Consider the following 22,367-nt stretch of genomic DNA (forward strand, 5'->3'; position numbering starts at 1 on the left):
CCCCCCCCCCCATATTTGTGCATGAGGTGGATGCAGGCTGGTTGCTGTGGGCTCAGGGCTCTTGGCTCTGCTGCCTTTGCTACGTGCCCCCTACCCACCTTGCAGCAGTGGGGGCAGCAAGTTATGCCTCCTGCTGCCAGGCGGGCAGGGGACATGTGGCCAGTGCAGGCCCCTGGGTCAAAGGCAGCAGAGCGGAGAGCCCCGAGCCCACAGTGGGCAGCCTGCATCTGCCCTCTACCCTCTCGTCTCTGCTCCACTCCAGCCATGGCAGGGGGTAGGGAGGATGGGGAGCATGGAGGAGAGGTGGACATGTGCCACCCCACTCTCAGCCTGGCCAGGTCCACCCAGCCTCCCCCATGGGGCGTGGAGGCCTGCCTTGCCCTTGGCAGCAGCCGCACCAGGATGGTAAGGGGTCCCTCCCCTCGCTGGAGTCCCCATTGGGTTGTGGGGGGCCTCCAATTTCCTGCTTGCCTAGGTCCCCAATAAATCTTTATCCACCACTGATGGGTGTAAACAGGCTCTTGGTTGTATGACTATGGGGAATTGTTGTAGCAGATACCTAAGGGGAAAAGTTTACAAGCGGCCCATACAGGTTTCCTTTCAATTAAACTGCATGGTAAATCTTAAGAATGACTGAGATCTTTCTCAGAATTGGGATCAGTTTGCAAATGATTTGCAAGAAGAGATTGTTACATTTGTCTGATGTCTTGCTCCCAAAGTCCAGTCCAGTCAAGTACACTTGTGACCTAGCAGGGTGCCTGTAAGGGCAAAGATTGCTACCAGCAATCTTGCTATTTCTACAGTCTTCTCCTCCTTCCAGGAAATACTCTTTTACATTATTGATCCTGTGGCATGTATAATAGCGGTCTGCCACAGTTGTGAGGTGCTTGGCTGTAGATAGTATTTGGCTTTTCATTTATTTTTATTTTTTACTTTTAATCTGTGCTTTCTGCTTTCCCTTCCCCCTCCCTTGAATCTGTTTTCCTTTCCTCTCATTCCCATGGCAAGTCAGGACAAGGAAGTTTATTTAATAAAATTAGGATCTTAGGACCCTGTCAGCATCTCATGGCCCGCAGCATGCTAACAATACCTGTGTGCTAATTTATCTGATATTCTACATTTACACTTCAGGCTTAAATATGTAAAACATAGAGCCTGATATTGCAGTGAATTCCCAGAGAGAAAAAGGAATATGTAGAATATGGTTTCCAAGACCATGTGCAGTCCTGCAGTTGCTCATGCACACAACTGACTTCCCTTACAAGAATGGCCCCATTGGTATCAGAGATTACTAATGCAGGTAAAGTCACTTATAAGTATAAGTGTTGGCAGGCCTAAGCCTTTAGATTGCATCTTGTATAACCTGAGGCAGCTCTAATCCAAGTTCTGCATTTCGCCAATATTAAAATACAGTCTCTTATTACTGCAAAATGGGACTAAACATTGCTTTTAGGTACACCCTCCCCTGCTCTCACATGGCACGATTTTCATTAAAAGTTTTAAGAGGGGGCAGGAGGATCCTGTAGTGTTGTTATTACAACTGTGTCATCCATCAGAGCATGGGACAGCAATGAACTCCATCCCTCTGGTTCAGCCATGACTCCGACAGTGTTTAGTGCGAGGCAAGTCCAGGCAGTACCGAACTCACCTGAGAGGGTTAAGCCGGAGAACATAGCATATGCTTATTCCCAGAGTAAGTTGTTTTTACATTAAATTAAAAAGCAATATGATAACTTCTCACCCCACCTGCTATTCACATTCCTCATTTCATATGCTCCAAATCCTCAAAACAAATTTCCAACTGTCCCCTTTGGAATACCTATATGTCTTTGTATGCGGTTTTCCTGGATGCCGGTATTATCAGTTGCTTCAGAGAAAGCTCTAAAAAAAATCCTATAATGGACAATGATGGATTAATCTTCCAGTAGGGGATGTTTCTTTCTAACCCCAATTAGTTAATGGTTGGCTTGTATCCTGAAACATGAGGGTTTATATCCCCTTTATATTCCTTTATATTTTATATCCTCTCTATTATAGCTGAGATGTCCACATTATCTGCGTACATATTCTAATCCTTGTTTGATTCTTACTTAGATACGTTGTAGCAGGGTGGCCCATAAATTAATTAATGTGTTGTGTGAAGTATCTATTTTCCATTGCTCAATTATAAAATGATTACCTTTCAGTTTTAGGAAGCATCCTACCTGCTTCCGTATTATGAGAGTATATGCTTGGTTTGCCTTCTTCATATGATTCATTATTTTGTTCTCTGTCATGCCGCCTCCACCTCTTATTCATTTGACTTTGATGTAAACTTACTGTTTTCTTTCCAAACTCCTAAAGAAGTATGTGTGCCTCACCTCTACCCCTTTGTCACCCATCTCTGTAACCCTTCTGTTGCTACTGTGTTTTTTCCCTCCTGAGGGTCCTGAAAACTGGACACTGCTACTGCCTGCAATCTAAAATGCACCCAAAATTATCTTTCCCCTCTTCATAACCCAAATATAATATCAGTGGAATGTAAACCAGAATGCAGTATTATTACAAAATATACTGTAGAGCATTGACCCATCTGTTGTGGATTATTCTGTATATATAAAATTAAACAAGACTTTTCAACAGTACAGGAACACAGCACAGGCTGTGGCTTCTGTGAGGCATTGGCCTGGATTCTTATTGTTTCTTAAATTTTGGATTCTGTGTATTAAACCCCACGTGTGTCTATAATAGTAAATAACAAACAAAACTTTTGGTGTTCTTATCTAGTGCATCTCATGGTTTTGAAGAATACTCATTCATTGAATTCATTATTACAAAAGGAAGAGGCTAAACACCTCCCTCCATGTTCCAGAAACCTCATGCAGCATTTATCCACCCTGCAACCTAATTGGGTCTTCCTCACTTAAATAAAACTGCCATGGACTTGAGGGGGTTTTGTCTGAGTAAGTAAAATGGGCTCATGCCTTAAATTGAGCTGCATAAAGAATGAGGGCATTCATAAATTAAATCATCTCTTTTCTTGGCTTGAAAACTGAACAAGTATCTAGTATTAATGACAGTTTCCCTGCTTCTTTTTTGAATTCACTTAGGCTTTTTCTGGCTAAGACTGCATGACTTAGGCTCTTAGTCAGCCTGGCAGTTGAGCAAGTCTCTGACTTCTAGCTTGTCAGTTGTCCCAGTGATTTTAATGGGAATTTTCCAAGTTAGCCACATGCTCAAGTATCTCGCTGAATCACAGTCTTATAAAGTTGCCATTTTGAAACATGCTTTGACTATTGTTATCATTGACAATATTGAAAATCCTGTCATTGGAGGATGGGATTGAGTACACACTTAGCAAATTTGCACAAATTTGGGTGGAGTTGCAGATAGGGCTAGGATCCAAATGACCTGAATAAAGCAGAAAATGGCCCACAATCAATTAGGTGAGACTCAGCAAGGACAGGTGCAGTCCTGCACTTGAGATGGAATAATTGCATCCACAAATACAGACTCAGGAATGATTGGCTAGGCTGTAGTATTGCTGAAGACCTGGGGATTACAGTAGACCAGTGATTATCAACCAGGGTGCTGGAGTGCTTTTGGATGCTGCAAGGTGTGAGGAGATAAGCATATAAGCTAAGTAGACAAATGCAGTTTCAGACTTACCCATGTCTGAACAATCCTGCAGCCCCATTGCCATCCCTTCTGCAAGGAGATAAGCACTATCATATATAAACTAGTTTTTCAAACTGGGTGCTACTCAATTCACAAAAGTTATAGAGAGGAGGCTTGAGTCCAGTGAGGGGTGCCTCAAGTCCAATGAGGTTGAAACCACTGCAGTATACCACAAACTGAATATAAGCCAACAGTGTGCTCTTATTGGCAAAAAAAAAGAAGCCAATATTATACTGGGTTATATTAACAGGTGACTCACTTACAAATCAAAGGAAATGATTCTGCTGTTCTGTTCAGCACTGTTGAGCCCTCACCTTGAGTGTTGCATCCATTTTTGGGCCCCCCACTTCAACAAAGTGGTGGAGAGATTGGAAAGAGCAACAAAAATGATTAGGGGCCTGGTGAGCAAATATGAGGAAAGGCTGAAAGAACTAGGGTTATTTAGTCAAGAGATAAGTAGACTGAAAGGGGAATTTGATTCCAGTCTTCGGATACCTGAAGGGCAATTATACAGAGGAGAGAGACTGGGTTTTCTCTGTGGCTGTAAGGGACAGGGTTAGGAGCATGGACAACTGGTGCCACCTTAGTCAGGGAGGGCATGTGCTCCCCCAGTGACTGGTCAGCAACTGGGGAGGTGGCTTCCCCCGCAGCCAATCTTGCTGAATGGGGGGGAGAGTTCCCCCACGGCCAGTCTTGCTGACCAGAGGGGAAGGGAGGGCTCCCCCTGCGGCTGATTGTACCAACCAGGATGCGGCCACGGTGCTTCCAGAAGTGGCTGCAGCACTTCATCCGGCGCTCCCACTCCCCAGCCAGTGCTTGCAGTGGGGAGCACTGTCACTCCTGCCTGACCCCCCTGCCCATCACCTAAGTGGGGAATGCAGCTTGTCCGGGGTGCACCAGTACTCTCAGAGGGTGCACGTGCACCCCCGTGCACTCCCTACACATTGCCACTGGTTAGGAGCAATGGCTTCAAGCTGCAGCAGGGGAAATTTAGGTTGGAGATTAGGAGCTTTCTGACAGTGAGGGTGGCCATGCATTGGAACAGGCTCCCTTGAAGTTGTGGAATCTCCATCCTTGACATTTTTCAAGAGCAGGTTGGACAGACTGGACAAGGCTGGTTTAGTCGGGGATAATTCTGCCTTGAGCAGGAGGCTGGACTAGATGACCTTGTCAGGTCCCTTCCAGTCCCACTTTCCTAAATGCTAGTAATTATGGATTCATACACAAAAACATATGTCTGGTGAATGTATTAAAAGAGCTCTAATTCACAGAAAAACAATTCTTCGTTCTCTCAGTCGGATAACTGAGTTGCGTTGTGATGTCTCTCCCTGCTGATGTAGTCCACATTAAATTTATGGTCTCTTAATACAGATTACCTCCAGGCAGTCAGACAAGGGAAACAACCATCTATCTATATTTATTTCACTGTCTCAGCCAAGCCTTGTACTTGATGCAATCCTGAAGAACACGAATTTTCTTGTTCACAAGGAGCTCTGTATCTCTCCCTTCTTTTTAGGGTCTATATTACCTTATATTTTTAAGGCCAGAATTAACTTAACAAAAAATTAACAGTATGAAAGAAATAACAGTTGATTTTGTTTGATGTCCTCAAAGGGCCCCTGTCTGGAACATTGGCTATTTCATGCCAGGCTCTGGGGAGTAAGAAAGTACCTAAAGTGCTGCTTTGTGAGGCTGACAGGGGGGACCCGTATTTTGAGAAGCAGCAGAGCTTGTACAGAGTGTAACTTTACTCACCCCCCTAACCCTTCTCCTGTGTTGAGGGTGAAGCTAATGGCTGCAGCTATTCTGGGCATGGACTAAGGAATTGTGATTCCCCCTTTCCTCCTCCCAAAAAAGGGTCCATGAATCCTTATTGAGCTGTGAAAGTGTCATTACAGTTGACTTAACAGGTAGGGAAGGTGCATCTGACCACATGCTCAAACCACTGATCTGCATTAGCCGCAATCACATCTCACCACTAGGCTTGTACGTACCTGGATGCAAGAAGTGACACACTGCCGTGCATGGGCTGGGCAAATTACACGCTGCCACTGGGGAGTAGTTGATTGACCACTGTTTGGCCACGAAGAGATGAGAGAGTTTGTTAAAAGTTTTCTAATAATTTCTTTCAACTGGCTTGTAGCCCTGAGTGAATCTTCTTGGAACGTTTTCAGGAAGTGTGCAATGAAATCTAGGACCAGGTAATTTGCCCAGATCAGAGGCGTCTTAATCAAGGGTTTACCTAGCTCCCCCTCCCAATACTGACATGAAGAAAGGATAGTGCTGCTACTGCTCTCTTGTACAGCTTTACACAATAGACCAGTTGTGCTGAACTGAAAAGTACAAAATCAAGTCAAATAAGAAATAGCATAGAAAGAAAGGTCCAGCTTCCTCATTGGTGGGTTTGTATTTAAATGAATATTGTTACACTAGGGATGAATTCAGCCTAAATAATTATGATCAGTCAAGGTCTTACAATAGCTCAAGGCTATCCATTTTCAGCTTTAACTGGTTAACGGTTTTAGCTGGCTAAGGAAGGTGACAAGAGAATATATTTTTAAATATGAGCTCTTCATTAAAACAGATATTAGGCTTTCTATTCCAGTCTGCTTTGGATGAAATATTGAGCTGGAAGGAGTACATGTTTCTGAATTAATTGAGCTGGAGTGCTGCTGACGTTGCAGCTTGGGAGGCAGCATGTCTAGATTACAGGACCCGGGACTGGAAGCCATGCTATGTAGGCTCTTTGTCTCTTCCAGTCATTTGCAGTGTAACACCAGACAAGTTTTGCAGTTTCCCTAGATCTAAATGAACCTTCTTTGAAGTGGGCTGATGATACTTTATTTACTTAATATGGACATATTTTTAGATTTTAAATATGTGAAAAAAGGTTAATCCTGATCTGACTGACTGTACAAGAATGTATAACATGTCCAAGTTAGTGGGGTATCTGAGTAGTATCAGATGCATATGCATCTGAGTATGATCTCGTGGCGAAAATTGTTGCCTGGGAATCAGGAGCTTAGGTTAATTTGAGGCCCTGAGAAGGGCCTCCTGTGTGACCTTGGGCAAGCCAATTAATTCTTCCGTGTCTTAGTTCCCCATTTGTCAAGTACGGATAGTAATATATCCTGCCCCTTATGTTTTGTCTGCCTAGTACATACATTCTTCATGGAAGGGACCATATTTTTAATGGGTTTTGGACATTGTTTAAAGCAATGGGACACCTTTCCTGGTTGGGTGACTCTAATACAATAGAGGAATGCAGTTGATAAATACGTCAAAGCACTGGATATATGTTTGGTTCCTCTAGCTTCATGTCATGCTGAGAAGTGGATATAAAGATCTATGGTTATTTTGTATTTTCTGGCCCAGCTGAAGACGTTTAGCCGAGTATATCCCTGAGAGAAAATCAATAAAACAAATAGAAATAAACAGGGGACTAATTTGACCTGCCATTTGGTGCTTGAAATGGGCGTTTCCTTTCAGGCCTTGCAACATAACTTTTTCTAGGTAAAGGTGACGAGTCTAAAAATTTTTTTCTTGGTAGCTTATCCCTAAAGAGAAACATTTCTTAATAGTTATCACTACAGCTGACAGAGGGAACATCTTGCTTCAATGATAGTATAGTGTATTTTGTTCTTAATTCAGCTCAGTTTGAATATTTTTGTTTCTCAACCAGCAACTGCCATTCCTCCATATCTATCCTGTCTCCTTCCCCATAGGAGAGCTGCATGTTAGAGGCATAGTTTTAATCTTTGGCAAGGTATATAACAGATGAAGACATTTACGGTCCCTGAGACTAGAACTAAATCTGTTGGGACAGCCCCTTACAGTTCCTTGGAGACTTACTGACATGGTCCTATACGACGTCTCATTAAAATCACGGTATATCTGTGCACATCCAAAAGCAGGCCATCCTAGCTTTAGCTTAAAATCTTGAGTGTCTATGCTAGGAGTATAGGCATCATCACAATATACCGTGCCATATGAGATTATTAAGCAGGGTCCCTTCTCTGACAGCGGCCGTTCCCAGTGCTTCAGTGAAAAGTGAGAGAACTCCCAGGAGGTAGAGGTAGAATAATCCCTGCCCTGCCTCCACGGTCTCCAATAGTTAGAGAATGCCTTCAAGTCAGAAGCAGAAGATACAATAAATGTGCAATGCAGATATTAAGTATATAGATCGGTAGGATGTGTGCACTTCCTATAAATCATTGCTTGACAGGGTTGTGTGGCAACTGATGATCTCGCCAACCTTGGGGTGATAGACACAAGGTTGGTACCAAAGATCAAAAGAGCCTATTGTCTTCTAAGCTTTATCTTGTTACAGACTCTTTGAAAATAATCCTGTTGTTCTCTTTCCTTTCCCTTTTTTTTTTTTGAAGTGGCATCCGGTGTTTAAATATAACATGGATCCTTGTCAGGGAGTGGCTGCACTCAGGAGAGATTAATTATATGTGTGGGTATAGAAAATTGCAGATGTGAATTGTATTTTTCTGACAATAAAATCCTGCCCTTTAAGTAGTATATTTGCTTAGAATATTCTATGATTAAAAAAACCAAACAAAAAAAAAAAATGCCAGGAGTTAGAGTAAGAAAAGCAGGTAGCACACTGAATTTGGAGTTTGTTGCTCTTTCCTTTCCTAGAAGGAACTTACTGTTTGAACCTGCTAAATAAAAAGTTTTATTTCTTGATCACTGATATAAGTTTAATGTTCTGATTCCTGAAAGGGCTATTTGGCAACCTTCCCTAGAGGCCTTCCTCTTCCTAGAGAAACCAAAGATTAGGAGTCATGCAAATATATGTTTATATTGGTACAAACCCTTAAGGCTTAGATAACGTAGTGTTGCACACCTTAGAAATATCTACATTAGGTAGCCCAGGCTCTGGAAATTTTGCCAGGAGTCAATGTTGCAATGCAACTTCAGCTTTCCTTGTTATTGTGGCTGTAGATGGGTGGTGTGCATTAGGGCTGTGCGAAGCTTTGGTTGCTGATTGGATACAGAGGAGATTCGGCCTAAATCGGCAGCCAAAACTCTGAATCTGATCAGGAGACCCATTAATCTCTCTGAATCAAATCGGAGCGATTCAATGATTCGGCCACAGACCCAGCTTTATGTTTTTTTCTGCGTACCTTGAGGTACCAGGCACGGCTCATGAATGCTGTGATGGTGGGGCAGATGAAGCGTCCCATGTGAGCATGGGGGAACGGGGGTTGCACTCGGCGGCAAACCCGCAAGTGGACCACAACTACATCCAGCCCACTTCCGGCTCTGAAATGGAGCATGTGGGGAGTCTCCCCCACCCCCTGCCTTGGCAACTGGTGCCTCCTGGGTCTGGGGGGGCACCCAGGGTTCCCCCGTGACTGATCACTGAGCCGATCTCAGAATCAGAAATACTTCCAGTCCACTTCCGGGTCTGCTGTTGAGCACACGGGGGGACCCCCCCACACTCCTGTGGGACCCCGCATCTGGCCCACCATCTCAGTGTTCAGTGAGCCGCACCTGGAACCTCGAGGTACGTAGAAAAAACATAAAGCTGTGTCTATGGCCAAATCGCTGATTCTCCGAATCAGAATCAACTCTTCAGATTCAGATTTAATTTCAGATTTAACAGTTTGCTTTGATGTTTAACTTTTCCAAAGTTTTCTGGAAGTAGCATCTGTTCCATCCAGAAACTGTACAAACCCCAACTGTGTCTATACCAACACTCAATATCCATCCAGAAACTGTATAAACCCCAACTGTATCTATACCCACATTCTACATCCATGCAGAAACTGTATGAACTCAAACATATATAGTATTTAAAACACAACTGGGGTTGTCTTTAATGACCTTAGAATTAAACCTGAAGAAATTCCTGCTTGTCTGAGCTCTCAGTATGCTAATACAGTGCATGGAACGGATGCTGTTTCCAGAGCTTTACATATTTGACATATTTCAATTTGTATAAATGCAATTAAATACAATTAAAGAGCTGTTCAAAAGGCAAAGTAAGTAACGTGCAAATAGCCTGACGTGAAATGGATTAGACCCAGGCTTATTTGGCCCTGTGGCTTAAAGTTAATCCTCCTGGGAGATCTCGAGGAGTAACCGAATGACAACAGGTGCAGCTCTTCTTACACGGTTATGTACTCAGCCCACAGCTCTTTCTTTGATTCTTTTCACCAACCATCTAGCCTAGGCTGTATCTCATAAATTTTATAGTCATAAGATAATGTTTCAAGGCTAAGTGACTAGATGCCAGATTATTTTTTTTTTCTTCTTCTGGCTGAGTAATGTCACCTCAGGGCCAACTACCCCTTTCTTTTCCCACTCTCCACAAAGAGGGTAGTATACAGCCTAGACATTGCCATGTCAGGTATAAACACCATCAGCAAATGCGGAGCCAATTATTTGGTTTCATTTCAGAAAGGTCATGAATTAACATGTACAGCATTACCTGCAATGGGGGGTGGTTCTTATTGCTTTGAGCTAACTTACGCTGCTCTTCAGGCTGTCTCAGTACTGATGCCTAGTTCTTTTTCATACTGATCGTTGCTGGAGGGGTTGAGTGCACCATAGGGTTTTCTCTGGGACATTTTTATGAAAACCGCAGACAATTCTTTGATTGTGTTAGAACGGCATTATGCTTCTTTCAGTAGAAAGCCTGACACTATGGGACACTTAATTTGGGGGGACACTAACAGCCTGTCTAGATGTCAGACAGTGGAGGAGTTCACTTGAGCACAACATCAAGCCGGAGTTTCCATTTGAATACCATCTGTTTTAAATTTAAGGCCTGTAGAACAAAAGGAAACGTATGTTTGATGTTGTGGCAGTCGTACACCATTGTCTGAGGGGTTTTTTTTTTACGTTCAGAAACTTGCATGGCTTCCTTTTGTTCTTGATTGCTTGTGGCTTTTGACCAGCACTGGCCTACAGACCATAGAAAGCTACTTTGTGCTACTGCACGTGACTGCGTTAGGTCCCCCGATACAGTTTGCTACAACTACTGTAGCATTTGAATTGTGGTGTAAATGAGTGAAGGTGTAAATGGGTGCCCCTCCATATATTACTGTGTGTATGTATATATGTAAGTGTATATATGTATGTAAATGTATGTCTGTATACATATAATTAAATGTATACAGATGTATGTCTGTATACATATAATTAAAATTTCTTCTGTGATCTTGGCTAAATACTGAATGTAGGTTGATGTTGTCAGTTATGATATATGTACAGGGTGACTCCCTACGGAAAGCTTTGTGTGAGGTTAGCCCTTGTATATGGGAGACAGCAAACAGGGGGTCTTTCTGGCCCTTGCTGCCTGTACAGTCTCATGGGGCCTGAGTACAAACAGGTTCTCAGCACCTGTGGGGGGGACCCAGCCTGATCTGATGCAGAGATAGAAGCCAATGTGTGTGAATACTCCCAATGAGTTGCTCCTAAATGTTTGGAATTTAACATGCACAACTTCCCTAGAAACCTGGCTTCGTGCACACGCTGTCTGGAACCGCTGGATTCCCTGTAAGGAGATTTCCAGAGCTTCCAGCTTCTTTCAGATCCTGCTAGAAATACCATGAGGACAACCTGCTTCCTCTCCTTATTTCCACATAGATTTGCAAGGGCACAGAAACCTAGAAAACAGTGGAAAGGGGAGCTTTGTGCACCCCTTCCAGCCAACGCTGCCCTGTAGTAAAAACAGAGGGTTGGTTCTCTTTCCTGCTGCAAAGCTGAAAAATATGGTTTTGATTCCATCAGTGTCAAAATGTTGATTTTGATTTTTCCGTTACGATACTTCCCATGTTATTTGGTTTAGGATATTTCTGAGGCTAACAGTGTTTTCTCACTAGGTGTATCCCCATCTCGCTAGGAATCTGTGCTAACTAGGGCCAGCCACTATACCAGATGTTCAAAAGTCTTATCCTGGTGTTAAGCAGTCATGAAATCAGAATATTAACTGAATTTTCTTGAACCAGATAATTTTTAAATAATGGTAGAGAAACTAAGTGTTTGCTTAATCCTTCTGGTTCATTAATCTTTAGGTAAGGCAGTTCTGATGTTTAAGGCCAAATAATGAAGTTAATACCTCCAACCATTCCAATAGAAAAACAGAAGTTAGGAAAGGACTGCAATGAGCATTCCTCTTTTTTGTGTGTGTAGGTAATCTCTATCCTTCATCTCATTAAAACTTTGGGCTGGTTCTTGACATCTACACTCAACTGGCAGGTATCTTTGAAGTGAAGTTACATGCTTATTCAACCCTTTTTTCATAATGACCTTTGCATTTTCTAGTTTATTCCTGGAGTTAAGAATTGTGCTCATGGGTTGTATTGGACAAAGGGTTTCTGTGAGTGGTTCTAAATCAAGCTAATATTTATTTATTGAGTCCATTTAAAATTCACCTGTCCAAAGCTGTGCATGCACATGGAAAATGTGTCGTTAAATGCCCACCCTCATAAAACACAAAAATTGAACAACTGAGCAGAAAGAGGAAAGCACCAACTGTAGCTTCTAATCAAAAAAGGTCACCCCAGCAAAGAACACATGGGAGATAAGCTATGTTTTTTAGGGGTTTTAACGACTCAGGCTGCTAAAAGCTTTATAGTTCAGTTAACTTTGTAAAGTTGAATTGGCGATGCATTGGTAGCTCCCACAGGGTGCGGTGCTGAGTCTCAGGAGGTCTCAAGTTCTTTGCTGCGGGTAGACTTTCAGCTTTGGGGCCATATTGGTGGTTCATATATTCAGTCTTACTCTATCCCAATGTAATGAGTGAATAGGCAGTAAGGCCTAGATACCTACCTGTAGATTAAATACTTTAATTATATGTATTTATAAAAGCCCTCACGAAACACTACTTTTGTTTGACAACACGTTATAGTTCCCATATATGGAAGTGACTCTATGAAACTCTTTGCAGTAAGACTGAAAACTAAGGGTGCTGCAGTATACATGTGTAAATCCAGTATGAGCCAGGCTCCTCCCTTTACTCGCTGCTGTTTTTAAAGGACCATAATACACGAAGGGACTATCACTCTGAACTGGGTGGCAGCACCGAGCCCTAGGTGATAATATTTTAAAAGAAATGTCTTTGAGATCAGAAGTGATTCTTCATCCAAAATGAATGCAAGGGCCCTGTAGAAATTGCTTTGGGTTTCTAGAGAGGCGGAAGCCTGTGTATTTGGCTTGTGGGTAGCCCTCTCAAAGCATTTTTTAAGGTAGTTCCTAAATCAAAAGGCTAGGATAATAATTCATAGCCTCGCATTTAAAAATCTGTCCATGTGTGATGATACTTTACTCTGATGTATTACTTACAGTGTTTTGGAAAGCCTCCTACATTATTTTACACATTACTTATGTAGAGTAGCGACAGAGGCTTCGTTTTGGATTTTCCCTTGTGTCTTTTTTAAATAGAAGGATCAGGTTGATTCGGGGGAAATGTTTATTTTTTTTCCAATTTATTCTTGGGCCAAGAATTTATATATTCATCCAATTTCTGTCAGAGGTCCTAATTGGATTTCTGTGTCTGGCTTTTAAATCCCTGGAAATTGGAATTCCTTACATCAACATTGTCACTGCTGTAGTTACAGGTCATGTGCTTTCTATTTTCGGTTTTGTTTGTTTGCAAACCAGAGGCAGAACTGTACTTGACTGGCCATTTTGTAACTGTAGAAAGGGGCCATTTCAAAACTCAGGTGGATCAACCTGCATCAGCCTAGACTGAGAATTATAACCCCAAAGGGATCTCTGCGTTTTTCCGTTTGTGAGCACCTGGCCTGTCATTCCCATTTCAGTTCCTCCAAATCACTAGCGTGCATTAATTGCTGTACAGTATTTGCTGTAAGCCATCGTAGAAAAGTACACAATGTAGAATGGAAAGAAGCACTGAGAGTCCTCCAGTTGTAAGAACATATGGTAATGTTAAAGCAACAGAAGAAAATGTAACATGATAGACTGCAAATGTATTTTTAAGTTAAGGTTTGGCTCTCCATGTAAGAAACTGTACTAGCCTTGAGCTTTATGTTGCTTTGTGGCAACTCTTATTTGGTTTTGTAACTTTTGGTTTAATTGTTTACATAGACCTCTAAGAGAGAGCGACTGAAATATTTAGTTCTCTCCTCTTATTTGCAAGGAAATATAGGCTAAATTGGCCTGAATTCAATTACAGGCAATCTCAAAGAAGCACTTGCTCTTTTAATATTTTCTTTAAATTGTGCCACCTCTTGTATAAAAGCAAGTTGTCTGCAAAAGAAAACTTAAGTGAGGAAAACAAGGGACAAACAACGCATATGGTCCGATAGGAAAGAAGCGTAATCCCTAAGCGTGGTTATCTCTGTAATGAGACCAATTACACCAGGAAGCATTTCAATGAGATGCAACAGAGCTAACCTCTACTTGGCACCTTAGCGGCACCTTCAAGCCTACAGGCAGTTGTCATCTTTGGCGGCAATTAGAAATATTAACACCTTTTAGTGTATTGATTTTACAGAGCACAGTTAAAACTCCTGGGATGCCTTAATCATCAGTAAAGCAACAGTGTATTTGTTCCTCGGTATTTTGTCTCGCTTTTAATTATTCACTTCTTTGACTGTGAGGAAAAGGTCCGATATAGTAGGTGGCTAATTCTAGAAGAGCTGTTGCCTTGAGCCTTTCCAGTGCCCCTGTCCCATATCCTTCCAACTGTATTCTCAGTGGGGCTCAAGCCATTTTATCAGCAATATCAGCTGAAACAGTAACTTAATATTTCACTTGGTTGCATCATGGCTTATATATTATTTCAGCACATCGCTGAGCTGTCATCAGGTTCTGATGAAATACAGACCCAAAGGCAGCAAAACTAGATGTGCTGTGCAGAAGCAGTGCTAGTTTGACACAGTTCTGTTTTACACACGTGATCTCACAGAGGATTTTGCCTGTGCGGTTAATGATGCAACATCACTAAATTGTGGGTTCATTGTAATGGAAGGTGCTCAAAGCGTTTATAGGGCTATGCTGTGTGCACAGGATTGCCCTGCAGGTACTACTCTGAGTTCAAGCCACCTCTCCTCAAGCTCCTTGCTATGCAGTTACAGTGCTTACGCTGTACTGTCCCTTTGAAATACCTCTGGTAGACACAGCTTCCTGACCCGGCTGCTGTATGCAGATGAATAACCAGCTAAAGAGCTTTTATTGTTGAGAAAGCACCCTAGAAATCAGCCTTTGTGAAGTGCCACAAACCTGGCACCCTCCCTAAATCCTGAGTCAGTCTTTCAAACATAGGCATGTGTTTTAAAAGTATCGGCCTTAGGCGTCCTGTTGCCACTTACCCTTGTTATTCTCTTTCATTGTCTTTGAAACTATGTGTTAATGAACAAACATATGACATGCTCTGACTGTGGACTTATGCCATTTTTCATTAGGTCCCTCTGTACAGTGGTGTGCAAATGGATGTATTCGTCAGAGGAGGGGTGGAATGATAATTTCTGGAAGTTGATTGACTTAGAAGATTTGGTGGAAGATAAATATGAAAAAATAGGTAAATAATTTTGTATAATCCTCTAACACTTTACTGTTGTACCTGCCAGCAAGAAAGTAACAGGCCTCACTGAAACAGGAGGCAGGCAGGTGAGAAACTACATGATTGTGTACATAGAGATGTTACATCTCCTGAGTATACTATATATTTGTGGATGCCATGAAGTATAGTAGTGAGAACTTCATGCCTTTGAACTGTTAACATTATTGGAAGAATTACTTCCAGAAAGCTGTTTATAAAGGTGTGACATGATATCAGTGTTTAATGATTTCATCTCTTTTCTTAAATGATAGGATATAGAGTACCATAGGTGCAGGAATTACATGCATCTGAAAACTTCAGCACTGTTACCAGCTTTCTCCACAGCTTTACCAAAATCAATTAGAGCAGTGCTCAGGAAGCTTTAAGAAGCTGCAGGCCAGGACAACCCAGCGCTGGTCCAACGTGGACCAGGTGGCATCGGGAGAACTTCAGAGACAGAGGGGCTTTCCCTGCCCACTCGCCAAGGCACACAGCTAGGAGCTACATCCACTACCCCCAGACCCTCCTGCTTCCTGGCTGGAGGCAGGTTCAACTTCTAGCCAATGGGGAGCTGCACCAGGGCCATGCAGCTTCCAGCTGCATCTGTCACTGCTGCTTTTCCTCTCCCCTTCCCCTGGCTGCAGCATGGGTGCAGCATCCAGCCTACAGGTTTCTGTGTCAGGCCTGTGCACCTTCCAGCTGTGCCTGTTCTGGGAGCGGGGAGAAGCAGTAGCGTTTGCAGTAGGGCTGTGCGAAGCTTCGGTAGCTGATTTAATTTGGAGGAGATTTGGCCTGATTCGGTGGCCAAACCTCCAAATCTGAATCAAATTGGGAGACCATTAAAAGGTCCAAATAGCATCGGAAACCTCTGAATCGATTTGGAGAAGATTCGGTGCCATTTCTGAGATTCAGCCATATACTAAACAGGCAGCAGTCCTCACCACGCTGGACACAGCTACCTAGTAGGTAAGTCTGTTGTGGTGGGTGGAGGAGGGAAGGAAGGAGCAGATCAACGCTCCCACAGCAAGGGAGGGATTGGAGCTGAGACAAGCTACCCAGATGGGGCAGGAGGACGGGGGATGCGGGCATAGCAGTGCTGCGAGCGGGGGCTATGCCCTACTGGTTCTTCCCCAGCTGGGGTGGCTGCGGGGATGGGACGTGATGCAGGTGTGGCACGCTCTGGGCGGAAGTGGGTAAGTGGCAGCAGGGCATAGCTCCTCCATCCAGCACTGCCGTGCCTGCATCCCATGTCTCCCCCCACCCCCTGTACCAGCTGGGCAAGCAGCAGCAGGGCATAGCTCCCAACACTGCCGCACCTCCCCCCCCACCTGGCTGGGCAGCTTGTCCCAGCCCCAATCCCTCCCTCACTGTGGGGCGTTGATCTGCCCCCCACGTCCCTTCCCTTCCTCCTCTGCCCACCACAACAGACTTGCCAGTTGGAGGCAGCTGTGTCCAACGTGGTGAGGACTGCTGGCTGTTTAATCTATGACCAAATCTCCGAAGCGGCTCTGAAACTTTGGATCTGATTTGGCTGAATCGAATCGGGACAGTGATTCAAATCTCCGAATCAAATCACCATCCCTCCAAATCGGCCAAATCCGAATCCAAAGCAAATACTTGCCACTTCCCACAGGCCTAGTTTGCAGCTCCCTGGCCTTGGTGCAGCCCCTTCCACCTGGAAGCGAGCCCACATGCAGCCATGGAGCAGGGTGGGGTCTGAGAGAAACAGCATCAGTGCAGGCAAAGCCTTCCAGGTCTGCAGGTTGGATCCAGTGGCTCAGCTGGCTGGATCCAACCCCCCAGGCTTTTTAATGTTGCCAGCTGCTAACTTAGATCAACATTTTCAAATGGATCTACTAACTTTATCTTGTTGCAGTAATGCAGTACTTTCTTTAATGCTGACCTTGAGATGCATATTGATAGGGCTTGATTTTTCAAAGGTGGGTACAGCTGCTGTCTACTTCAGGTAGAATTGTAGATTTGCTACACTTCTAAAACTCAGGCCTTAGTGGTTTTTAAGTGGACTGCCAGGAAATCAAGCAATTTCTCCAATGGATTCATAAGAAAATGGGAACTTCAGCTAGATTTAATGCAGTAAGCTTATGATACTAACATACTGACCAGCATGCTGATTGAGGAAACAATAGTAGCTTTTGCTACTACTGTTAGCATATTTTGTGGCCTGTACCATGCTTTATGAGGCAGGATTTTCCTGCTTGTTACTGTTGTCTTAGTGCTTTTTACTCATGTATGGCTTGTATTTAATTAAATTTTAGCTTTGCTAATAACAATTCCTAAAACAGATATTCATTAGAAGTCCATAATGTTAATTTATCAGAAAATTCCCCGGGTAAGTTTATTACACTTTCCTTGCTAAGTTAATGGACTTTTAATGGATGTCCTAAGCAGACATATCATTAACAAGAATATTACCATACATGAATTAAAATATGACTGTTCATCAAATATAATCATCTAAAATTTCTTTTTTTTTTTATGTTTGGCACATTGAGCAGGTTTCTACAACAGTTTCAATGCAGTAATGTGAAATGTAAATAATTTAAGAATGACTTGTTATTGGTAATGAAATCTAAAAACCTTTCAAGGAGTCATAAGTAGATGCTTTAAATAATCGTCAGGCGTATGTGAATTGTACTTGAAAGCCATGTTTGTATAGCTTTCAGCATCTCCACTGCCTATCAAAATGGTTATGCTGCATTACAAACCATTTCAGCAGATCTGAGCATTTAGCATTTTGAGATTTTTAACATGAATATAATTCCTATAATTCCTACCAGATGCAGCATTTAGCAAATCTGTACCAAGCTAAAAGAATGTATGCAATAAATAAATGTTTTTTCAGAAAATTGAACACCTCAGCAGCTGCTGGTCTCATGGAAGAGCTTTTTTTTAAATAAATTATTTATGAACTGTAAGCTAAAGATCAAATACAATATTTATACGGTGCATTTCAAGGACAGTGCAAAGCAATTTACCATTTGAGACAACTAAACATACATGTTTGAAGTGATGAGGCAGCCTTTAACAAAAAGGAGGTGCTGGTAGTGAGAGAAACCTCATAAAACTGAACAATATGAGTATCAAAGTTTGGAAGGACCAAAATCTTCAATTTAATAATGTTTACATTTTTCTTTCAAGCAAGGGGTTCATAGAAATAAATACAGATACACATTATCTTATGTAGACAGACAAGTTGCACGGAAAATAAAAACAACACATTTTTGGTTCTCTCCATAAAGTAGAGAAGTAGCTTGTTCCACAAATAGTCCCAGTGATAGAAGAACAGGAATGGGGGAGGCAGAAGCAGGCCCAGAGTCATGATGTGAAACTCTAACCTTCCCAACAGAACAAGATATCGGGAATACACAAATATGTGGAACAAAGTTACCAGTTGCTCGAGGTTCCGACATCTTTACTCATGTTGGTTAGCATTTCATTCTTCAGATAGTTGCTCTGATTTCAAGCGAAATACTGTTCACTGTAAGTAATATTAATGGCAGTTGTTCTAAGGGCTAGGGATGGAAGTTACACACAAACTAGTAAGAGCAATCAGAAACCGGTTCAAATCTGGAACACAACAGAAGTTCAGTGCACATAAACTGCTGAAAATGGTTTAAGATAAATATGGATGAATGTAGTATCAGACTTAACTGATTTAGATTAAATCAGTTTATTGAACTTTTGTCCTAGATCCCTTCCAGATTCAAGTTAACTCACAGTCCCCAAGCATCCCAGGATGCCTTGCACCTCCCCAGCCAACCCTCCCCCACAGCAGGCTAACTTGGCCTAAGCTGTCTGGTCCAGCCAAGCAAGGAGGTGCGCACCCCCAGCTTCTGGCCTGGGCCAGTGCAGGCATGTGGCTGCATTTCTGGAATCAAAAGTGAATGTCTGTTCACTTGCTTATTGGTTCAATCTACACAGCCTAGTAACCTGTAAGATTGAATCAATTCAGCCTCTGGCTTTTTGGCTGCTTGTACTTAGCCAAAGTGATCAGAGCAGGTATGGCTGGTTCCATGGACATTGATTTAAATCAGTAGGGGCCAGCCATTGCAGGTGTGCTACAAATTAAGCTCTGCACCCTCCCCATGTGCCACTCAGATCCCTTTCTGTCTGATCTGCTGTTCAGCTTACTGCTTCCTGCCCTATCTGCCCCTGTGTTTCCTGCTTCCTTCCTGATCTGCCATGCACCGCATACAAAGCCTGCCTCAGCCACTTGTGGCACATGCACATGCACCAAAGGTTGGCCACCCTTGATTTAAACGGTCAGACTTACTGAATTTGAGCTAGATACTGACAGTCCATGCATGGGTGCCAGAGAAGAGGAAGAGGGAGCAAGGAGTCCTCCCTGTTAATAGAAATACAGAGGTGGGAGATGGACATGACTGCCCCTTATGCAAGTACTGGAATTGAATCTGGTGGACTGAGAGCCAGAGTCCGACGGAGTCTTAGGTGTGGTGGTGCTAATAGTTCTCAGCCGTACAAGCTAAGGCTTGACTCTGGAAACGGGGTTCACAAACTCATGGTAGGCGCCTATTCTTCATATACTTTGAATGGGGAGAGTTAGGCGCCAGGGACTGGTATTCACTATGCTCTGTGTGCTGAGTGAATGGGATGCTTCAATCAGCCAATAAGACACTAACTATGGATGTGGACCTGTAATCCTGTCTCTGGCCTGGACTTAGACATCTACCCTGGAGCCCTGAACTACATGTTTACGTGAGACTGAGATTCACAACCTGATTGCTTATGCATTTTGAATTGGAGATGCTGGATACAATGCAGGAACAGTGTTGAGGGGCAGGGACTGGAACTCACCCAGAGCTCCCAGAAGAGTGCCCACTTGCTTGCTCACTGTGGTCACAACTCATTCATTTCTTTCTGCACTGTGGTGCCCTTTTAACAGGAAGGGGTCGCAGTGCTTCCAGTCAGACACACCTGACTTCTAGTCTTGATTAAGGTACTTTCCCAGGAGATAAAAGGCTCCTCAAGCTGTAAAGGGCCTAGAACCCAAGTCTCCCACTTGCTAGGCACAGTTTATCTACGACTCCTTGGGTATTTATATGCTAGATCATTGCTGTCACCATAAGATGATCCTAGGGTCATCTTTGGCTTTGTTTTTGAATGACGGTAGCCAGGGGTGCTGAACTCCGTGCTGTCAGAGTGTGATAAGTATGGTCTGAGTACATCTACTGTATCAGTTGTAGCTGAAACGTACTGGTAAAAACTTTAGCATGGATAACTTCTCAGGTGCCAAAGCAGCCAGGTGGGGTCTCTGTTTATGCCCCTCTTGGATTTTGGTGCCTTAATTCCACCTGAGTTGAATTTTAGGTGCCTGAATCCTTCTTTTTGAATATGGACTTCTGCCTATGCGATGCTAATGGATGGTTCTAACTCAGTGCTTTGGAAGAGACTAAAAGAAACTGCTATGCTAACGTCCATGAATATGCCCAGGGGCACTCTCCTTCCAGAACTTCCCACTTTAATCACTGGTATTTCCAGAAGTGCTGCTTCTGGACAGCCTACTTCCAAGAATTGGGTTATGGAGCCAGAAACTCTGATTCTCTGGCATGGTAACACTAGCCCAGGGGGTATTTGTTCTCGAAGGGTGTGCAAGCTGAGCAGAACGGGTATTGATTGCATTGTTTGGCGAGGGAGCGGATTGGGAAAAGCATTTTGGATGAGCTCAGCCCTTCCTTGCTTCATTTAAATTATTTAAGTAATTCAGTGTTGTCTTGATCCAGCGAGTTCCCAGTTGACACATTGCCTCTCTTGCTGCAGACCTCAGCAGACCTGCAGGGCTGCCAGCCCCCAGCTGGGATTGTTTTGTGGAGTGCAAGACTTTTGGAAGGTGTGTTAGTGCCCTCATTGCTGTTAAGGAAGGCAAGGGCTCTTTTGTTCCTGTTCCCACAGACGTAAATGGGAGTTTGGCACACAGTGCAACTGAGGGGAGGAAAATACAGCTATATATATGCATCTGAATACATGCGTAGTAGATTTTATGGCTGAGGCAAACTAGGGTACAAGTAATACACCGAGGTATGCTTGCAAACACAAGAATTCCAGAGATTAGCAACTAAGCCAGTAAGGAATAAGGCTGAGAAGATAAAAGGGACGTGATCAAATTCTTCTATAAGGAAAAAAAATAAGACTTTTCAAGGAAACCTAATGGAATTTCCCTTTTGTTTTAGTACACAAATTGGCCAAACCTTCATACCTCGTTCAAGGTTTGTTTGTCCCAAATTCTTATGAGCATGTATTTTTAATGCCTGTACATGCCCGCTGAAGAGAAAATATTGGCTTCTGACAAATGCTTCTGATGCTCACAGTATTAGGGGCACTAAAGTATAAGAGTAGTTTTGTTGGAAAGAAAGCAAAAAGATCAGAATAAAATTACCCGAGTCTTTCATTTATTGTTGTAAAAGCAAATATTTATGTTACCGAATGTCAAATAGGCAGACACAATATGAATTTTTCTTTTCAATGAGAGGAGACCTATAGTTAGGCCTGGAAATATTTTTAACATGCAGTTAACTTTCAGGACACCAAAAAGAACGGTTGCAATGATGCGAGACTATTTAGTCTTAATTTAAAACAATATACATGTTCATATATTATGAAAAAGGCATATTAAAAATAGCTGGCCCATTAAATACACTTTTATTGTAACCAGAGTAGGGCTTGTGGTTTTGTGTAGTGAGTTTCTTTTAGTTTTACTTTAACATAACATGTGACCTCATTGTGAAAGGGACACCTTTTCTTTTGACCTTTTAGGGTCTTCCACAAAACTTTCCCACATCAAGGTGTAGTTTCTTCTATGAAAGTACGGGCTTCTGACCTTTTACACTTCTCACAGCAGTTTAACCTTTCAGGCAATCTACACAATAGGCTCCTTGTAGTGACGTCTGCATCTCATGAATTCACTTATCATACGTGCAAAACTACAGATTCAAACCTAGGATTTCTGCAAGATTTATTGATCCAATCAGTCAGTCCATTGCAAACCAGGAGCAGAAGATGGCTCGCATCAAATCCCCTGTGAAAAATCCAGTGTACCACAGGCATCAGCACTTATCTGCTGTGGTGAGAGCATGCGATGAGTATCTCTGTGCCATTATAAAACCTAGAAAGACATTAATAATTCTGTTAAATGTTCATGTAGGTACTG

General features: G+C 42.8%; 1 protein-coding gene across 7 annotated transcripts in view; it reads left to right on the forward strand.

The window, feature by feature from the left end:
* FGGY (FGGY carbohydrate kinase domain containing) overlaps nt 1–22,367 on the forward strand; it is a 419,676-nt gene that overhangs the window by 275,355 nt on the left and 121,954 nt on the right. For all 7 annotated transcript variants that reach the window (XM_090047285.1, XM_090047289.1, XM_090047291.1 and 4 more), the window contains one exon: nt 15,045–15,160. In XM_090047285.1, the coding sequence (XP_089903411.1) occupies nt 15,045–15,160 (116 nt within the window). The remainder of the gene's footprint in view (nt 1–15,044; nt 15,161–22,367) is intronic.

Source organism: Crocodylus siamensis, chromosome 5, assembly GCF_052110815.1.
Source record: "Crocodylus siamensis isolate JL-2025a chromosome 5, ASM5211081v1, whole genome shotgun sequence".
Taxonomy (NCBI): Eukaryota; Metazoa; Chordata; order Crocodylia; family Crocodylidae; genus Crocodylus; species Crocodylus siamensis.